We start from the raw sequence: 18,096 nt of genomic DNA, 5'->3' as shown, positions 1-18,096 counted from the left end.
ATCTGCTATCTCAGCCCTCCCATGTTGAGGTAGATGGGACGTGGGGCCGGGAGAATTGTCTGGGTGCCCCAGGGCGAGCCCCGGATGTACACTGCGCACTCGTGACTTCTTTTGCGGTCGGTCGTAGCCTGTCCCAGTAAATAGACTTTGCACCATCTGAGCTGCACACGTGCTGTGACTCTGTGGTTTTGTGGTCCTGGGTTTGGAACCCAGGCCCTTGCACATGTGTGAACACTGTACCCCTGAGCTCCTTCCTGACCCTTCGTGTTTGGTTCTTCGATGGGCTCGGGTTGTCAGGCTGGCTCAGAACTCACCGTCTTCCTGCCTCAGACCCTGAGTAGCTGGGCTCACAGGCTTGAGACCCCACACCCGGAGACAGATGTTATGCTGGGTACGTGGTTATTCACGTCACCACTGTCTGCAGTTTTACAACCTAGGCTGCTTCCTATTTTGTTTTGTAACTTGAAGATTTGTAACCCCCTCTCAGGAGCTGGGGCCACAACTGGAAGCCGGCTGCTGGGGAGACTAAAGGAACGGATCTGTGGGCGATCTATGGACGATCAAGAGCCAGGGAGTGAACTCTACCAATCCCGGTGACCTCAGTTTGATCCCTGGAACTCACAACTTGTCCTCTGAACCCCAGATGCACCAAGGCAGGCGGGTAGTTTGCACTTATGTGTAACTGTAACAAAAAAAAAAAAAGTTTCTTGAAGTTGCAAGTCAAATTCTCACCCTAACGGATGTGTTAGTTTCTACATCTGCACCCAGAGCTCACGGGCTCACAGAGGGTTGCGGGCTCCTAACTCAGGGAGGGCACACTAATTTTTGGCGGCTCCAGGTGCCTGCATGGGCTCCTCTCGGCCTCCAGAGGGCTGCCCGTCACAGCAAAGCACCTGCATGCAGCCTCGGCCCCGTTTCGGCTGTGGCCCCATTGGTGAGTGTTGCCAGAGTTTCCCGATGAGTTGCACATGTTCGGGGCGCAGAGCGTCCAGCGCGCAGCTCACCCTGGTTTTATTCCGTTGCTTTTTTTCTGCTTCTCCACACAGAGCCTACCCCAGGCTTTAGGTCACTCAGGCCTCCAGCGTGTGGGCTTCCCTGTGCAACCACACCCAGGCTGCCCTGCCTCTTCTGGTCTCTCCAGCTCTCCCTTGCTGGAGCTTGGATCGTTTTCAGTGGGTCGGCTGGTGTGACAGGGTCACTAGTGCGGTGCTGGGAACATTCCTTGCGCTGCCCGAAAGGCTGGGGGCGCTGCCAGGACTAGACAGAAGACAGAAAGGCCATGACCCTCCCTCCCCTGTCACATGGGGGTAAACACTGAGGGATGGGTGGCGGAGGCCTCAGCATCCTTGTGTAAACAGACGTCTGTGTGGAGAACTGGGTGACGAGGAGGATCACCAGCCAGAAGCAGCAGAGGAAAACTCAGGGAGGATGTGGGCCTGATGGTCCAGAGCTGGGGGGGGGGGCCCTCTGAATGCCCCAGGAGGGTCGCTGCCCTGGAGTCTAAACATGACAGCTTTGTGCTGGACCCAATGCTCTTCATACCGGGAAGGGTGCGCTGTCTGAGACCCCATACAGAACAGGAATCCCGGGGTGTTAGTGGGTAAAGAGAGGGGTGTGGGGAGCCTGTCACCGTATTTACTTCACCTTGAGACAGAGGAAATGGCAAGGGAGCAGAGCTATAAGACAGACGTGGAGAGAGAGAGTGTCAGGCACTCGCCGAGCCTGGCCTTCACTTGCCTGTAAGCACACGGCCAGCCTGGATTTCCGGAGAGGCAGGCGGGAGAAGGCAGTTCAGGTGGGCGTAAGATCACCATGGAGAACTTTAGGCTGCAGGCAGCCTCAGGCCCTGGCATAGCTGAGGGGTAGGCTGGATCTCTGTGGAGCCCGAAACAGCAAAATTGAGGCCCAGAGGCCAGAGGCCAGCCACCCCGGGGCCACATGCCTAAGACTAGACTCTGTGCCCTCTGAGCCAGACGCAGGAGTGGGCCGAAGGGGCGGTCTCCAGCAGCCCGCAGGCTGCTACAGAAACCTCTGTATCCCTTAGCAGAGGAAGAGGCGGGAAGGATACTGAATTCCTGATGCTTTGTTCCCTGGTGCTCCTCCGCCCACCTTCCATTCTCCATAGGTCACAGACCTTTTATGAATGCTAAATGAGGGATGGTGTTTTCACATAATATTGTTTTAGTCAGAAAAGATACAGCCAGCAGTAAGCCCAGCCTTCCGCTGTGGTGGCGGGAGGTTAGCATGTGGAGAGCACAGAGGCCATTTTGTGTTCAACCATGACTGAAGGGCTGATGAGGTCCTAGCTGAGGTGGTTGTGAGCCTAGGCAGTCAGGGCCTGGTGGTGGCTGGGCCAGGTTTGGAAGATGGCCAGGCTAAGTGCTGTCTTTCGAGGCCCCCTAACAGGTACCCTGATGCCCTTGGTAGAAAGGGTGAGGTCTGCCTCTGTTCCCCAGACAAGCCAAGGGGGGTGCCCCCAGCTTGCCCTCAGGAGCGCTGTGCCAGAACTTGTGCTCCGTCTCCAGGAGTCACCCGTTTGTCCTGAAGAAGGCAGGCCGCACTGATGAAGTCTCCCCAGGACTGCCTGCAGGTGCAGGCCCCGAGCCGAGCCAGGGAGATGAGGGCTGCTTTTCTGCATGGGGTGGGGATGGGTAGGGGTGACTGTCAGAGCGGATTTCTGTCCCAGCGTTCTGGGAGCTGTGTCAGGAGATCTCAGGGCACGAGAAGCCGCGGGCTGCCCTCTGGGGCCAGATAGCACAGGCTTCTGCCAGTCAGGTTTAATCGTCTCCAGCTGTCACACCTCCCAGGCTCACAGCCCCTGGAGGACTCCCAGCCCTGCTGAGAACCCCAGCCTTGTCCTCACCAGCTCTTTGCCCTATGGCAAATAGCTCCTGCCCCTGAACCCTGGCACAGAACTGTCCGAAGACAGCAGGCTACGGCTGCTTCACCCTGCTTATTCGCTATGCGATTTCATTCTGAATCGCCAAGGGGCAGCCTGATAGAAGAAAGGTGGGGGTTTCTAGAGGCTGGACGCACTCTGCCAACCTTGGCAGGCCTTGGCGCGTCTTGGATGCACCATTAGGAAAAGGGCTGCCCACCTGCCAGCCAGTGCTCGCTTCTTCTCGCTGCTCTGTAGGTGTTGCCAGCATGTTCCATCGGCTGTTAACAGGTGGCTCCTGGGCGTTGGGCAAGCAGGGCTCAGGCCCAAGGGCTTTCTGATGAACTTGGTTCAGTCTGTTGACCCCTGGCTCTCTGACACCGGTAACCTTTCTCCCGCTGATGGGCTGGCTCCCTAGCTGGGCCTGGAGCGCCCTCTGCTGGAAGCCTGCGTCCACTGCATCTTAAAGAGGCCCCAGTCGGGGTAGCCATTCAGCACCAGCGCCCTTACCCAGTCACTTTACCTCAGCGCTCTAAAAGGAGTTCAGAAACAGATAACTCATCAATGCAGCGTCTTCCACATCAATTCTTTTCTTTTTGAGACATTTTGTTTCTAGGTGACCCGGGCTGAGCCGCTTCAGCCTCCTTACCTCCAGGATTACGGGCATGGCTGGCCTATATGAATTTGAATCATTTCAGACTGAACCTTCAGGATTTGGGGCAGGGTGGCGGTGGAGTCGGGCGCTGTTAACACAGGTAACACAGGTCAGGTACCATTAGCAGGTAGGAGCGCCTGGCTGTGCTCTGCTCATCTTGCCTTTTTCATTTTTATCTTCGATCCAACAGGAGCCTCGAGTTCAGAGCACAGCCACTGCTCAGTGTTTCTAGGGGAAAGTGGGAGACATTTGTTATCACTGCTTAGAAGATCTATTTATTATCTCAAAGCTCCTGGGGGAGTCAGCAATTTCTTTCTAAACCTGTGCGACCTTGTCCCTCACTTTGACACCAGATCCGATCACCAGATGGTCCAAGCTGCAGCCTGGGTACAGCCTCCTACACACAGGTACTGTAGACCTCTTCACAGGCAGTGACTCACACTAGGTAGAACCAGAATACCCGGTGCCTCTGCCTTGCCGTGTTTGGTTGTCTCCAGAGCCAGGCTTCCTGGGGTGTGCGAGTGAGAAGGCTCTGAGCCATTTTCATTTTCGCTTGGCTGGTGAGAACAATGCCTAAGCAGTAATTAGCCATCTTCAGGGGAAATCTTATAAGTCAGCAATGAACTTGAAGCCCAGACTGGGCCCCCTCCCTGTGGGGGCCTACAGCTGTCCCTGTACTCTTGATTCCAACTGGCTTTTTATCCCTGTGAGGCCAGCTTTTTGCAGGCCAGGTGTCAGAAGTTGGAGCCAGGGGAGGGCGCGCCTTCCTGTCAGGGGACTGCCGTTTCAGCTGAGTCATACCTGTTAGGAAGGTTCCTTTCCACCTCCTCGTGGGTGGGGACCATCCCTGGCCAGCCCTCTGAGCCTGACTCTTGTGTCAGATTCAAAATCCACCCCAGTGGTTCCCTGGGACCGATGACCTCTCTCCTGTGCCCTGTCTAACCCTTCTACTTTGTCGTGACAGCACAGCCTCTGTCCCTGCTCCTCTCAAAGCATCTCCAAGTGTCCTGTCCTGACTCCTTGAGCTTGCAGGATGGCGTTCCCATGCGCCCTTTTTACCTGATGATGCCCCAGCTCTGACAGCTGACCTTACTGGATATTTCCAACCTGTGATCTTTACTAGACCTGTGATGTCAAAAATCTCAAAATATCCAAGGAGGAATCAAGGCCACAGTATTTTAATTCCCATGTTTGTCCATTCATTCAGGAAATCAATATTCGTTATGAAAACCCTATTAATTGGACAATGTGTTGGTGCCGAATAATGAGCAGAGAAATCAATCAGGGAGCCTCGCTGGTCATGCGCCTTTGCAGACTGAGATGCCCAGTCCTAGGAAGGAGAGGAAAAGGTTAAAGGTTTATGTTATAACGGAGCCGTCTAGACTGAGCGATCTGAAAAGGCTTTTAGCAAAATGAGTCTAGAGCCAAAGCCAAGCTCCAAGCCTCCTGCTAGATAAAGGTATTTGTGGTGGCATTTGATCATCTAGATGGTGGCAGCAGCTAAGCCCATTTGGGAACCTCTAGAGTACGCAGGACTGAAAGGAGCCAGAGTGGCAAAGCACAGAGAACAAAGGCCATCTTTACAGGAGCCTTGGAGGCTGGTTGGAGAATTGGTATTTATTTTAAGAGCAATAGAAGCTGTCGGAGAGCTTTAAACAGAACTATAGGAATCAGATACGTACTTTAGAAACAATAATCAGAGAGAGTATGCGAGGACCAGGTTGGAAGAGACTCCAACCCGATCTGTGGGACCACTGCTCTGGCTTGGCAAGAGGCAAGCACAGCCTAGACTAAGACCACAGCAGAAGACGGTGAAGGCTGGCTGGAATTAGGAAACTTTTAGGAGCTACTGTAGTTAGTGCTTTGGAGATGGGTTGCTTTGTGTGACGTGAATAAGGCAGCGATAGGATTATTCAGTTTTCCTCTTTGAGCAGCTTCAACGGTAAGTGTTGATGTAGAGACCCGGAAGCCGGCCCATGAGGCTGGCAGAGAGGGGTGGGTAAAACACAAATTAACTTTTGGACTTGGTGGGTTTGAGGTTGGAATTGTCTGGCTGCTGCAAGGGTGGGTGCAGATAGAAGAGGCCAATAGACACGCTGCAGCACCAGGCTGGCAAGCCTTTGAGAACGTCTGCCCTCTGTTGTGCTTTCCCTTTTCTGATGGCTCTTCCAGATGCTGAGGGTTGGGAGGTGGTCTCCCTCGTCAAGCAGCAAGGGAGGCAGAGTTGCCCCCACATGAGTAGAGCAAGAGGCAGGACAGGCCTCTGTTTAGATACAGCTTCAAGAACAGCGAAGTAGCTTTGCTGGTACTTGCCTGGAGCGTGAAAAGCCCTGGCCCAGTTGGCAGCGCCGTGTAGAGATGAGCGTGGCAGCACGTGCCGGTATCCCCAGCACTCTGTTGACACAGGAGAATCAGAAGTTCAATGTTCTCTTATGCTACAAAGACAGCTTGAGGCTAGCCTTGGATCCATGAGAATGCCATCTCAAAAGCAGATATTTAAAAATAAAGATATCTTCAAAACATAGTGATAGCATTCTCTTTAAAAACCCCGGCTAATAGTATAGCATGTAGATAACTTAGGGTTGTTTAATGACCTGGTAATATTGATAAACTAGGGATTAAACTCTTTAACGGAATACAGTGCTACAAGCCTATGATCTCAACCACTGGAGAGGCAGAGGCAGTAGGTACCCTGGAACCCAGAGTTCAAGGTTAGCCTGGGCAACGTAGGGAGGCTGCCTCTTAAAAAACAAACAGAAAAACGAAGGTAGCAATCCCCTCAGTGTCTTTAGCTGAAGAGACTTGTGAGCCAGAGGGACACAACTCTGTCCTTGGAACAACTCTGTCTCCTTTATTCAAATCCGCAGGTGCTCGGACACCATGGCCCCTGCAAGCTGCCCTTGGCTCTCTACCCCGCACCTCATTCCGTCCTGGGAACTGCTTTCAGAATTCCTGGTTGCAACCTCAGCTTTTCTGAACACTCATGCTGAAGCTCATGAGGGGGAAGCTGACCGCGGCCTGCAGCCTCTCGGCTCCGTTAGGTCCCCACTTCCCTTCTCAGACTCGTAGACAGCCTCACTGCTATTTCATGTGCAAATGCCACGCTGTGATCTCCCCTTAAAGACGTGCATTTCAGAGGCACGTTTCCATGTATGGACATGGGCAGCGTGCCCACCTATTCCAACAACTCTGCAGTGGTCTGGCATGGGAACAGCTCCAGCCGCACTTAGTAATTGTAGGATCGCTGTGTCTGGGTGGCGGCCAGCACCTGGCTATCAAAACCAGCGCCGCTGCTGCCTCCTCTAAGTGACGTTTCCACTGGCAGCTGCTTTGCTGCTCCAGGGTTTCCAGGGGACACTCTCTCCTCGCTGAAGGCAGAGGCAGGATGTAGCTGGGGGTTTTGTTTTCTCCTCGCTTCCCACGGGGGTGCTGAGGCCAGGAAAGAGCTTTATGAGGAAACTAGCCAGACACTACAGGCCCAGCTCGGCTAAGAGGCACAGGATAAGCGATAGGCACCACACAACTCGCTACTCCAGTGAGCAGAGCTGTCTTATGCCAGAGGGACCACATTCTCAAGGAGGAAGGCTGAGGCTGGTGGGCTTCTCTCCGTATGTAGTGTGGTCAGAACACCCCTGGGGGCAGCCCTTTGCAGGATGGCATGCCTGGAGGGTGTTCAGGTGCCTTTGTGTTAATTCCAGGCAGAAGGCCAGCCTAGGGAGCCTACATCCCTCTCCTGAAATCGGTGTATCTGGGACAGCCTCTCTGTTGCGCTCACGAACACATTTCCATCCAGGCTCTTGGGGGGTCCCAGATGGAATATTCAAAATAGAAGATAGGCTCATCCTCTGACTCACCCAAAGGAGGGGAAGGCAAGGCAGGAAGGACGTGGGATTCCACTCTACACTTGAAGTATTTCAGTGGAAGGAAACTGCAGATGTGGCCCCACTAAAGAAGCTTTGAAGGCCAGCATCAAATGTCTGCGGTGACAAGAGCTGGCAGTGTGACAGCCGGAAAGAAGAAAGGACAGAGCTGGGGCTGGCTCTTTCTGAAGATCTCACTGAGAACTGGCTGGCCAGGCGCGGCCTGGGCAGCTGCAGTCGCTGAATTGGTCCTCTGTCATCGCCCGTCAGTCCCAGAGGAGAAGGGCACACAGCCTCTGTGCTCTCCACTCCCTCAGCCAGCCGGATCCTAACCACCAGTTCCCAAGCAAGGGGGACCAGGAGACGCCAGGGCTGACAAAGCATGGCATGTGACACCTGCTTTAACCCACCTCACTTCAGATGGGTACCAACCAGGGTTCCCATTTTATAGACGAGACTGCTGAGGTCAGAGAAGCCAAAAGGCAGCTCAGTGGCGAGCCAAAGGCCACATGACCCATAAGCTGCCTGCTGGGCATTCCTAGATGATACACCTGGGCGAGCCCTGCAAGACAGCCATCCGTGGTCAACTGACTTGTAAGGCAGCGCCATTTTTCCTTCTGGGAAAACTGAGCTCTCATTTTACCCAAGAGTGAAAGGGCCTTAGAAGGGTAAAAAGGGAGAGAAATGAAAACATTAGCTTCCTGGCTCCTCCCCAGTAAATGCTCCTCTTGATGGAGGTCCTGCACGCTCAGCTGGTGAGGCTGCTTCTCAGATGAGCAAAAATGGCACCAGATCTGTCTGCAAAGAACTTTGCTTTTAACTTTTGAATATTTTTCCTTGCCAGAAAGTCAAAGATAATAGTCTGCCAGTTTGGCATACACATCTACCAAAGCATTTGTGTCAATGTGCTCACAAATATTCCTGGACTGATGGATGATGGTGAGCAACAAACCCACTTTACTGCTGGAGGTCCAAGTTCAGGTGTAATACTGCCCTTTTGGCGTGTGCTAGCCCACATGTAAGGGTCTCCCTTCAGTGCAACTGGAAACTCAAGAGTCATGGTGAACCCTGAGCTGATGCAGCCTTTGATACGAAAAAGCTCATGCTCCCATTTTCTCCGTGGAAGGTTTCAGGTTTGGGCCTCATTTGGGACACTGAAAGTAAGGGATTCATTAAAGCAGTTTTTACGTCACCGGTAGACTGCAGACAGCAGCAGGGTGGGGCCCCTTTTACATCTTTCACAGGGAAGTGTGTGGGAAGGGCACTGGGAGATTTCTTTTTTGGTCTGCACTGTGTGAGTGCTCAGTTAAAGAATATTAGGTGGTGGAAAAGTTCGTTCCTGGGCAGCCATTAAGGGGGGTCTCTGGGGCAGGAAGGCAGTCCACAGAAACAGGTCTCTGCAGGGCTGGCGACCAAATTACGGCAGTGCAACCGTAACGGAAGACTTGTACATAACAACAGGGCCCTGGCTATCAGCCCGATTCTTCCTCACCACCAGGAGTGAGGACCACAGGAAGTGATGGGAGCAGCCTAAGCGGGAGAGAGGAGAGGAAGCTTGGGTTGCTAAGCCTCTTCCTCTGCTCCCACCTCCCGGAAGCGGCTGCTCTTCCAGTTGATCCCAGGTCAGGCTAGGGGCAGGAGATGGGTGGCAGAGGTCAGCCGACCGAGAAGGACGCCTGTTCCATGGAAATGTGCTGACAGTCCTGACAGAGGCCACATGTGGGAAAACCTGCATTTGAAATCGTCTATGTGACTCCGCCCTGTATCTTTTCTCCGTTACTCAGAGATAGTTATGAATCATTCCCAAGTGAGGCTAGTTAAATAGGTGGTGAACAGAACTTGGGGATTTCACACACAAAGCTTTTCTGACATTAAGGAATTGAAATTAGCAAGGTGATAACCTTATCTTATAGAGATAAACCAAAGGGTTCATATAGAAAACCAAAGGGTTTTTACAGTATGTGTGTGTGTGTGTGTGTGTGTGTGTGTGTGTGTGTGTGTGTGTGTTTATATGATGCAGGAACCCCAAGAGCAAGATGAGGTAGTCCCCTACTCTGTCGGACGTCTCTCTTAATCTAGCAAGGGAGCAAGGCTTCCACCAGAGCTATGCGCTATGATTTTGGAGATTTTCCCCAGAGTGCGAGCAAGAATGAACTGAAGGAGGCTACAAGACTGCTTTGCCTTTGGCAAAATTCTTAGTGAGATTCAAGTTTCCTGTTCTAGAAACAAATCAACTAGAGAGGCACTGACTGACAAGGGTCTTAGGAGGAAGGCCTCACCCCACCCTAATGGCCTGCAATTTCCTTTGGTGTTTCTGGTTTGTGATGCTTGGGCGGTTGCTGGCCAGCCACAGCGCCACCTGCTGGCCCTGCAGCACTTAGCCCTGCAGACGCCAGGCTCAAAGTCAATTTTCCTCTTGTCTCTTCAGTATTTCTTTTTTCCCTGCAGGTCCCAACCGGGCTCTTTGCTTCTCTAGAACAACAGCTGATAGGTTATATATATATACAGATTTATATATGAGGGATATTTCCACAAACAACTCCTCCTATTCTTGTCCCCTCTGGATTAAAATTAGGACGAATGAAATCTAAGCCTTGACTGGACTGTGGGAGCAAGAGGTCTACAGAATAAGCAGTGTAATTTCTGTCCTGGCGGTTGTTGGCAGAGGATGTGTCTGACATCTTTTTGCACAAGCAGCCATTCAGGCCCCTCTCTGAGGCAGAGCTTGTTCAGGGTGATTGAGGGAAGGAAGGGCTGATGAAGATCTTAGGGCAGACACAGCCACTATGCTCGTTTGTCGATCCTATATCTCCTTCCAGGGCCGCAGGGTTATTTTTTGTTGTCATGACAAAATACCAGAGAAAACAAGGTAGGAAAGATTTATTTTGGCTCATGGGCTCAGGGGTCTGGAGTCACTTGGCTCTATGCACATGTGCCCATGGGTAATGCGGAGGAATATCACAACAGAAAATCAGGGCTGAGGAAAGCTGCCCACCTCACAGCAGCCAGGAAGCAGAAAGAGGAGAGCCGGGAGGGGCAGGAACAGGACATCACCCAGAGGTTTGCTCCTTGTGTCCCATTTTCTCCTGTGGAGTTGGCCACCCCATTGAGCTCAGTGTCTTGATGAATGGTGCTACTGGCTGAGCACAGCCTCAATACATGAGGCTCTTTGGGCGACACGTCATATTCAAGCTGTGACGCGCTACAGGGTGGAGTGCCGTATCAGTGCTGTAATTCCTCCTGCAGACAGAGATGGAAATGTGTCCAGATGTTCTCTCAGACGGTAGAGCTGAATCCTAACAATTTCCAGCCAGATCCAGGCAACCTGACTCGGCTTCTCATTTTTGTCTGTCTGCCCACTGAGCAGCTAAACCAGTGACTGGCTTTGGATGCTCTAAGGAGCCTTTGTTGTGCCTTTCTGATACTGTTTTACTGGGTTCTTCTACCTCTACCTTCCTTCCAACCCTTATCCACCCTAATACCTTCCAACCCCCCCAACTACGCAGGAGAAAAAGGTTAGTGGAGGTGTGAGGACTCTTTGTGGCAACGACAATCTCAGTCATCAGGATACCCAGCATTCCGGCTAACCAGCAAGCCAGCAACAGCAAACACAGCCGTCTTTCTCCTCTGACTGTGTCCTAGAATTTTTTTGTTGTTGTTGTTGCTGTTCTCTCTCATTTTCTCTCTGGGCTCTGGTATTTGTACCCTCTTAGTCTTCGGACTGCAGTTAGAACTCCACTAACTGCAGCTGGCAAAGACCACACCCCTCTCTGAGCTGCATGAGACACTTACTAGCAGTGGATAAATTAAGGCAGCCCCATATCGCACACTTGAGATTAAAACAAAACATATTTATATAACATAACTGAGTTTTTTAAAAATAATTTTATTTAAGTTTTTAAATTTTATATGCATTTACGTACAGTTGTGAACTGCCATGTGGGTGCTGGGAATTGAACCCAGGTCCTTTGAAAGAGCAGGCGGTGTTTTTAACCACTGAGCCATCTTTCCAGCCCCATAACTGAGTTTTTAAAGAGACAAAACTCCTGCTACGGTAGCCCCTGTGCATGTGGCCACTGGGATCAAAGAAGGCAGGCAGGCAGAGTCCTTAGCAGCCAGACATCGGCAGAGTGCAGCGTCCTACAGCGCTGGGGATGGGAAAAGGCTTCCCTTGCTCCACCAGCCTCGGGAGGATGACTCTGCAGCCAGTTGTCCTAGGCTGCTGCAGCCCTGTCCAGGCCCCGCCTCCCTCTCCCACCTCACACATGGCCAGGCCATCCTCTAGGCATAGTCAAACTGTGGCAATGTGTCAGCGAAGCACAGGCCTAAGGCCTGCAGGTAAGGCTACCAGTGCACATCTGTGGAGGAACGCACAATGCCGGAGCGCCAGCTGAGGTCCTGCCTTGAACAACTTTCACACATTCCCTGCTGGCAGGGTCCAGCCGCAGCCAGAGTCCTTAGGAGAACTGACCATCTGGGGAGACTGTCAGCGGGCTCCCTGCCTTCTCCTGTGACCCAAGTACCTAAACGATCCAGTTTAAGTGGGCAAAGAATTTCTAAGATTGTGCCCTCCCTGCATTCTTTAATAGCCACTCCTGTGTCCCAGCACAGCGCGTTGCAACATGCGGTCTTTCAGCCTCGTGCAGTGTTGGCGCTGGTTTTTATCAACCCGTGTTGTAGACCTGACTGAGGCTAGGAGCAGGGAAGTAAACATTGAGATGATGTCAGACGACAAAGCTGGACTTAACGATAATTCCCAGATCAAACAAGTCAGTTCTAACACTGTCCATAGGGACTCCCAAAGCCCATGGCACACAACTTCAAGAACGTTTTACACAACTCTCCTAAGACTGTGAAGGGATATCAAGACTGGGTGTATTGGGCACTGTCTTCCATTAGTCGACATTGCGTCCATTCTGGGTGCCCTGAGTCAGGGTCCTTCCATGGTGTCAGGCTGGCCTTGAACTCATGATTCTTCTGCCTCCACCTTCCAAGTGCTGAGACCACGAGCCTCCACTACCAAGTCTGCCTTTGGAAGTTTCCTTTTAATCCTAGCAGCGTGGCAGAGAAGCTCACTATTAGATATGAGGGTGCTGGGCTGGCATCCTTCCTTCTCCGTCAGTCCCCAAGGATGAGCCATGCTTAGTTGTTTGAACTCAGAACGTACAAACCTGTGAGGGGCTGTTCCAGACAACACAGCTGTTAACATGGCTCTTTCTCAGCCTTAGGTATTATAAGTTATCTCAAGATGAATTAAGCTAAATGGAAGCTATGAGAGGACCTGAAAATTCTGGCCCAGAAGGCTCTCGTTCTGGAAGTAGGGAAGAGACAAACAGCGAGCGGTGGACCCAGGGCGGTGTCCATGAGAGGACATCAGGCTGGCTGCTCACGACTGTGAGACAGCGTTTGGTACAAGTGTGGGCACAAGAGTTCAGAGCAGCTCGGAGCAACCTGGCCTTGAGGGCTGATGACAGAGACATGAATTACGCCTCCTTGGAGGTTCCTCTAGCCACTGCTGTTACTAACCCGACTGGGCTGACTTTGTGCCACAAAGATGTTTGCAGAGGAGAAAAGCGTATGTCTGAGTGGGGATGGTCTGCAGAGGGAGCAGCTAAAAGAGAGACCAAGGTGAGCTCCGCTCTCCCTCAGGCAGCAGGAACACTGCTCCTATGCGATGTAGCCAGCAGACCAGGTTCGGTGCTCTCTGGGCTCTGGCACGTACATGTCTTCCTGAGATCTCAGGCCTAACTTTGAGCTGACACACTTTTCCCAAGCTCCAAGGCCCAGGCTCAGGCAGCTAGGCAATAGTTCTGCGGGAGCTGCAGGCTGGACAGTTGGGACAGTCAGTCTTCCCAGTCACGGGGTCTATCCCATTTCCCATCCACGCATGCGCGATGCAGTTACCCCTACACAGACAGTTGGTTCTGTCCGGAGCACCCCGACTGGAGCCCTGTGTCTGCGATCCCAGTTGGCTTTCTGAGCTGGCTGCAGATCTGTCTCTCTATGACATCTTCAGGTCGCCCTACTGCTTACAGACCCTAGCCCGTGCCTTTGCTGCTGTTTGAGGGATGCACTCTGAGCCCCCCATTTGTCATCATGTCTGGGTGCATAGCCCCATCCTTTCACTCTAACTCTGCTCTCCCATTTCAGCTCCTGTCACACAGCATCAGCACCAGATGGTCCACGGCCCTGGGCAATGTTCAAAGCCCAGCTCTCCACCCCTGCCCAGAGCTCTGTGACGCTGGAGAGGGGCGCTATCATCTCATCTCTTAAGAAAGGAAGGCAGGGAGGTTTGGTGACTGGACAATGTCACACAATCCACGAGCAGCTGACAGGCTCCAGGCCTGGTAGAGTCCCACAGTGGGGCATGGAAGAGGGCTAGAAGGTTTAAGACAGACGGGTTAAACTAGACTGAGCAATGCGTGAGGGGAAGAGTTTTAACGACTTACAGCCCATCTGAAGAACGTGCTCAGATCACAGATTTGGCTTTTTTCAATTTCCGGCAGTGCTGGGCATTGAACCCACACATGGAAGGCGAGCACTCCACCACTGAGCTATATGCCGCAGTCGCATAGCGTATATTTTAACGCCTTATACATCGTTCATATTTTGAGAGAAGGCACTGAGGTCCCAAGTAGAGAAGCAGCTCTGCCGTGCTTAGAGCAAACCTATGGCTCAAATTCCTGCTTATTCTATTTAATCTTCCACCCTCACCCGAGATCCTTGCCCTGTGTGAAGTTCAGAGTTACAGCAGCCGGTGCTCGATAGGCAGCTACATAGTTCTTTCCACACAAAGGAACAGGTCGATGTAAACTGATCAATGAATTGTGATTATTCTGAGCTTTTATTTTGGGGTCCTGTGTCACAAAATGACATGTGTACTGTTCACAATGGATACGAGAAACTGAGATGTTTTTATTTCTACTATCTGAGAATAAAATGGTAGATAATATTCCAAACCAGCATCAAAAAAAAAAAAAAAAAAAAAGCAGAGCGAACTTTTCTGTATATAAACTGTACATAAAACAAGGCACTATACATTTCTCGGGGAGATCTTAAGGTAGAAAGGTTGATTCTCATAGATTCTTCAGAGTCCACACTGGGAAGCACAGAGGCTTTGCTTGTTTTAGCACCGGAAGCAGAACTGAGCACAAGCCAGACCTAAGGCTGAAGGAGGCACTCCTGAGCACGGAGGTGGGGGCGGACAGACGGACGGGGGGGTGGGGTGAGGGCAGACTGGTGGCAGGCCTAACTCAACAGAGGTGACGCCTTCTAGTCTACCTTGTAATATTGTTTTGACACCAAAGAAAAGAACTGAAAGTGAATGAATACATATTGCTTTGTTAAATACATATTTGATTTATATGATGTTTATATAAATATATATATATTTAGAATCCACAAACTATCAAAATAACACTTTATAAAGAGAATTGCTTTAAAAAAGGCAATGCCGAGCCGGAACAGGAGGGCCGGGCTGCAGCGGCCACTGAGGCAGCGCTCAGCTGAGGGAACGGAAAAGACGCTTTTCTTTCAGTTTACCTGAACCGTGAAAAAGAACGATTCCAAGATTCAAAGAGTTCTCCTACACATTTACAAAATGCTCGACTCCAGAGCAAGCCACGAAGTTAATAAGGTCAGGTTCTGAAAAACTCTGATTCAAAAATACTTTCTTCTTTGACAGAAAAAAAATACCGTGTTCTGGTCTAGTGGCCTTGAACGTGGCCTCCCTGTCGCTCTGTCATACTGCTCTCAGAACAGGCCTTTGGCTTTCTTCAGGTTCACTTGCTTCCAGGTGGGCAGTGAGTTGAATTCATCTCTACTCATGTCAAGCGCAAACTGGAAGAAACGTGGGAGACGCCCGGTGAGTGGCTGAGGGAAAGGCACCCTCACCAGTGTGCCATCACCATCCAGGCCCACTCACCTCAAAGTCTTCATCCGTGAGATAAATCTCAAGCTTTAGCGGGTCTACGCCCTCTGGGAGTGGCCTGGCCAGCAGATCCGCCAGCGGGTAGATGGTTTTACACAGCTTGGCCAAGACATCTTCCACCAGGGTGATCTGGTTGGAAACTGCAGTGTCCTGGAGAGAGGGAGCAGAGAACATTTGAGCAGATACGTGTCGTCTATGGAGAGCTACAGACCCCCACGCCTGCCCCACCTGTCCCTCCGCCACCCAATGAGCTGCACTGAAGGTAGAAATCTGAGGCAACCTCTGTCCTCTTAGTCTGCCATGCTGTGATCCTTGGAGCCATGGCCTGAGACCCACACATAGTCCAGGGGGATCAGAATGCATAGGCTCCTTCCCTACATAGATGCTATCTGTTTAAAGGTAGGTTAGAGGGTTGAGGCTGCCTGCCGCACACACAAGGCCCTGCGGTTCTAGCACTGCCAAGGTCAGCTGAGCAGACACACGTGTGCATTATACAAGCTCTCGACTGCTACACAGCAGCAGATACTTTTACTTGTTTGTGTGTTTAAAATTATGTGTAAAATGGATACAACCCGACACTGACACCTGTCCACACACACGCATGTATACATTATAGGTTAGGACCTGCATACAAGGGGAATCTATTTTCTGAGTTTGGGTTGACTATGATTCACAGTATTTGTCCAGGTCCGTCTGTCTTCCTGCAAGTTTTGTGATTCCATTTTTCTTCCCAGCTGAATACTACCCATTGTGTTTCTGTACTGCATCTTCACTATCTGTTCGCCTTTTGGTGGGCGCCCAGGCTGGTTCCATTTCTCAGCTACGGAAAACAGAGCATCAGGGAACATGGTGTGCATTAGCTCTGTGGTGTGACGTGCAGTTCTGGGGTACATGTCCAGCAGTGGTAGAGCCGGGTCATATGGTAGGGTCTGTCTTTACTTTCCTGAGGAAGTGCCTGCTGACTTCTATAATGCTACAGTATCTCCACTCCGACCAGCGGCAAATTGGGGTCCCTCTTCTCCCACATCCCCTCTGACATCTGTGCTCAGATTTCTCCTCCCTCCCTCCCTCCCTCCCTTCCTCCCTCCCTCCCTCTCTCCTCTCCCTCCTTCCTTCCTTCCTTCCTTTTTCTTTCACAAAACTAAATAAGGGTTTTATTTACTCATTTCATTAAAATGTTTTTATGGTTTGAGGATTTCACACCATAGACTTTGGGCGCATTCTTTCCTGAAGACAGTCATTTTGACTGGGGCGAGGGGATGTCTCAAAGTAGTTAGTTTGCATCTCTCTGATAACTTAAAAAAAAACCTTATTGGTCATCTTTTGAGAGCCATCTGCTCATGCCAGTAGCCTGTGTGCTGATCGGTAGCTTTGTTTCTCTGACATTTAATTTTTGAAGCTGTAAATTCTGGGTATCAGGTTTGCTTCCCCCCTGACACCCCCACAAAAACCGCTCTCTCTTACAGAGGAACAAAATCAAACTGGAAAAAAAATTCCTACCTTCCACTAAATCAAAACAACCCTTGGAATTCCTGTTGCCAGCAAAGTTAACTCACAGGCTATGCAATTCTACACAGTAACACCAAGCCTCCTGAGGGTTAGGGGAAACAAAAATGTGTGTGTTTGCTGGGCAAAGAAATGAGCATTTCCTTCCGTAATGCCATGGCACTCCACAGTTGCATGAGCTCCATGGGGGGACCGCAATGCTCCCTCCCTTAGCTACCCAAGCACACACTTGCGCCACAGTCTTTCTCTTCTACACGAGCTTAGCTTGGACATGAGAGGGCACGGCTATGCATTCCACACACCTTGAGAAGCAGTGGGCTTGGAGCTAGTAGAATGAAGTGATGCCGAAGCCGGCATTTGTAGCCTCTGCTTGTATTTAAGATCTAAAATTATGTGTAGAAAATTATCAAACTACTTCAACTGATTTCCCACAAGGCTTCTCCTAAGCCAGGTCCACGCAGCCTGGGCAACATACTTCAGGGGTATGGCCCCATTCTATTTATTTATCAATTTTTTTGAAGGAGGGTCTTGGCACATAGCCCAGGCTAGCCTAGAGCTTGCTATCTAAAGCATAGGCTAGCCATCAAGTGCTAGGATTATAGGTGTATGCCACCACACCTCGCTGTCTGTTGCCACTCTGAGACTGCTGTTTGACGTTTCTCTCTCTCTCTCTCTCTCTCTCTCTCTCTCTCTCTCTCTCTCTCGCCGGGAGTACAGAGGCCAGTGGAGGCCTGGGTTGGGGGCGGGGCCTTACCATTTCTGTGATCTCAGCAATGTCTTCTCTGTGTTCCCAGCTGGGAAACATGTTGGTGAACGTGAGGGGCTCTAGCCCGGCGTGGATAAGGTAAGACTTGGGGGGTGGCTTTTTGAGGTTCTTTCCTGTAGGGAGGCAGAATGTACAGGTCAGTGACCAAGAAGCATGTCCTCGCTGCCTTTTCTTGGGCTCTTCCACTGTCCTCAGAACACTTGGCTTTCGTGTCTAAGATGTGGGTTGTGAGCCACTCCTAACAATGCAGGGCTCTGTTTACCGAAAGACGACTCTTACGTTCACCCCTAACACAGATGTGGCATCAACCTTACCCTGAACCTACTTCCTGAACATGAAAAAATGTTTCTGGACCCCTGGGGGACAGAAGGCTCCCCTGGCACCTGCCACCAGGCATGGCTGCTTCCCTTTCCTTTGCCTGTGGAGGTTTTCCCTGGATGCCCTGAAGCAGGACACGCTTCAACAGCACATGAGAAACAATGGCAGCATCAGAAGAAATGC

At 51.2% G+C, this 18,096-nt stretch overlaps 1 protein-coding gene across 4 annotated transcripts in view; it reads right to left on the bottom strand.

The window, feature by feature from the left end:
- Window positions 1-14,218: 14,218 nt before the first annotated feature.
- The window catches only part of Svil (supervillin), a 141,002-nt gene continuing 137,124 nt past the window's right edge, over window positions 14,219-18,096 (bottom strand). For all 4 annotated transcript variants that reach the window (XM_055629195.1, XM_055629196.1, XM_055629193.1 and 1 more), the window contains 3 exons: window positions 17,584-17,708; window positions 15,318-15,473; window positions 14,219-15,232 (listed from right to left, as the gene is read on the bottom strand). In XM_055629195.1, the coding sequence (XP_055485170.1) occupies window positions 15,146-15,232; window positions 15,318-15,473; window positions 17,584-17,708 (368 nt within the window). In that variant the 3' untranslated portion in view covers window positions 14,219-15,145. The remainder of the gene's footprint in view (window positions 15,233-15,317; window positions 15,474-17,583; window positions 17,709-18,096) is intronic.

This window comes from Psammomys obesus, unplaced genomic scaffold (assembly GCF_907164565.1).
Source record: "Psammomys obesus unplaced genomic scaffold, mPsaObe1.curated_primary_1811, whole genome shotgun sequence".
In the NCBI taxonomy this organism is placed as follows: domain Eukaryota; kingdom Metazoa; phylum Chordata; class Mammalia; order Rodentia; family Muridae; genus Psammomys; species Psammomys obesus.
Note: the sequence above shows the minus strand (reverse complement) of the source record. Positions and strands in the feature narration are given on the sequence as shown.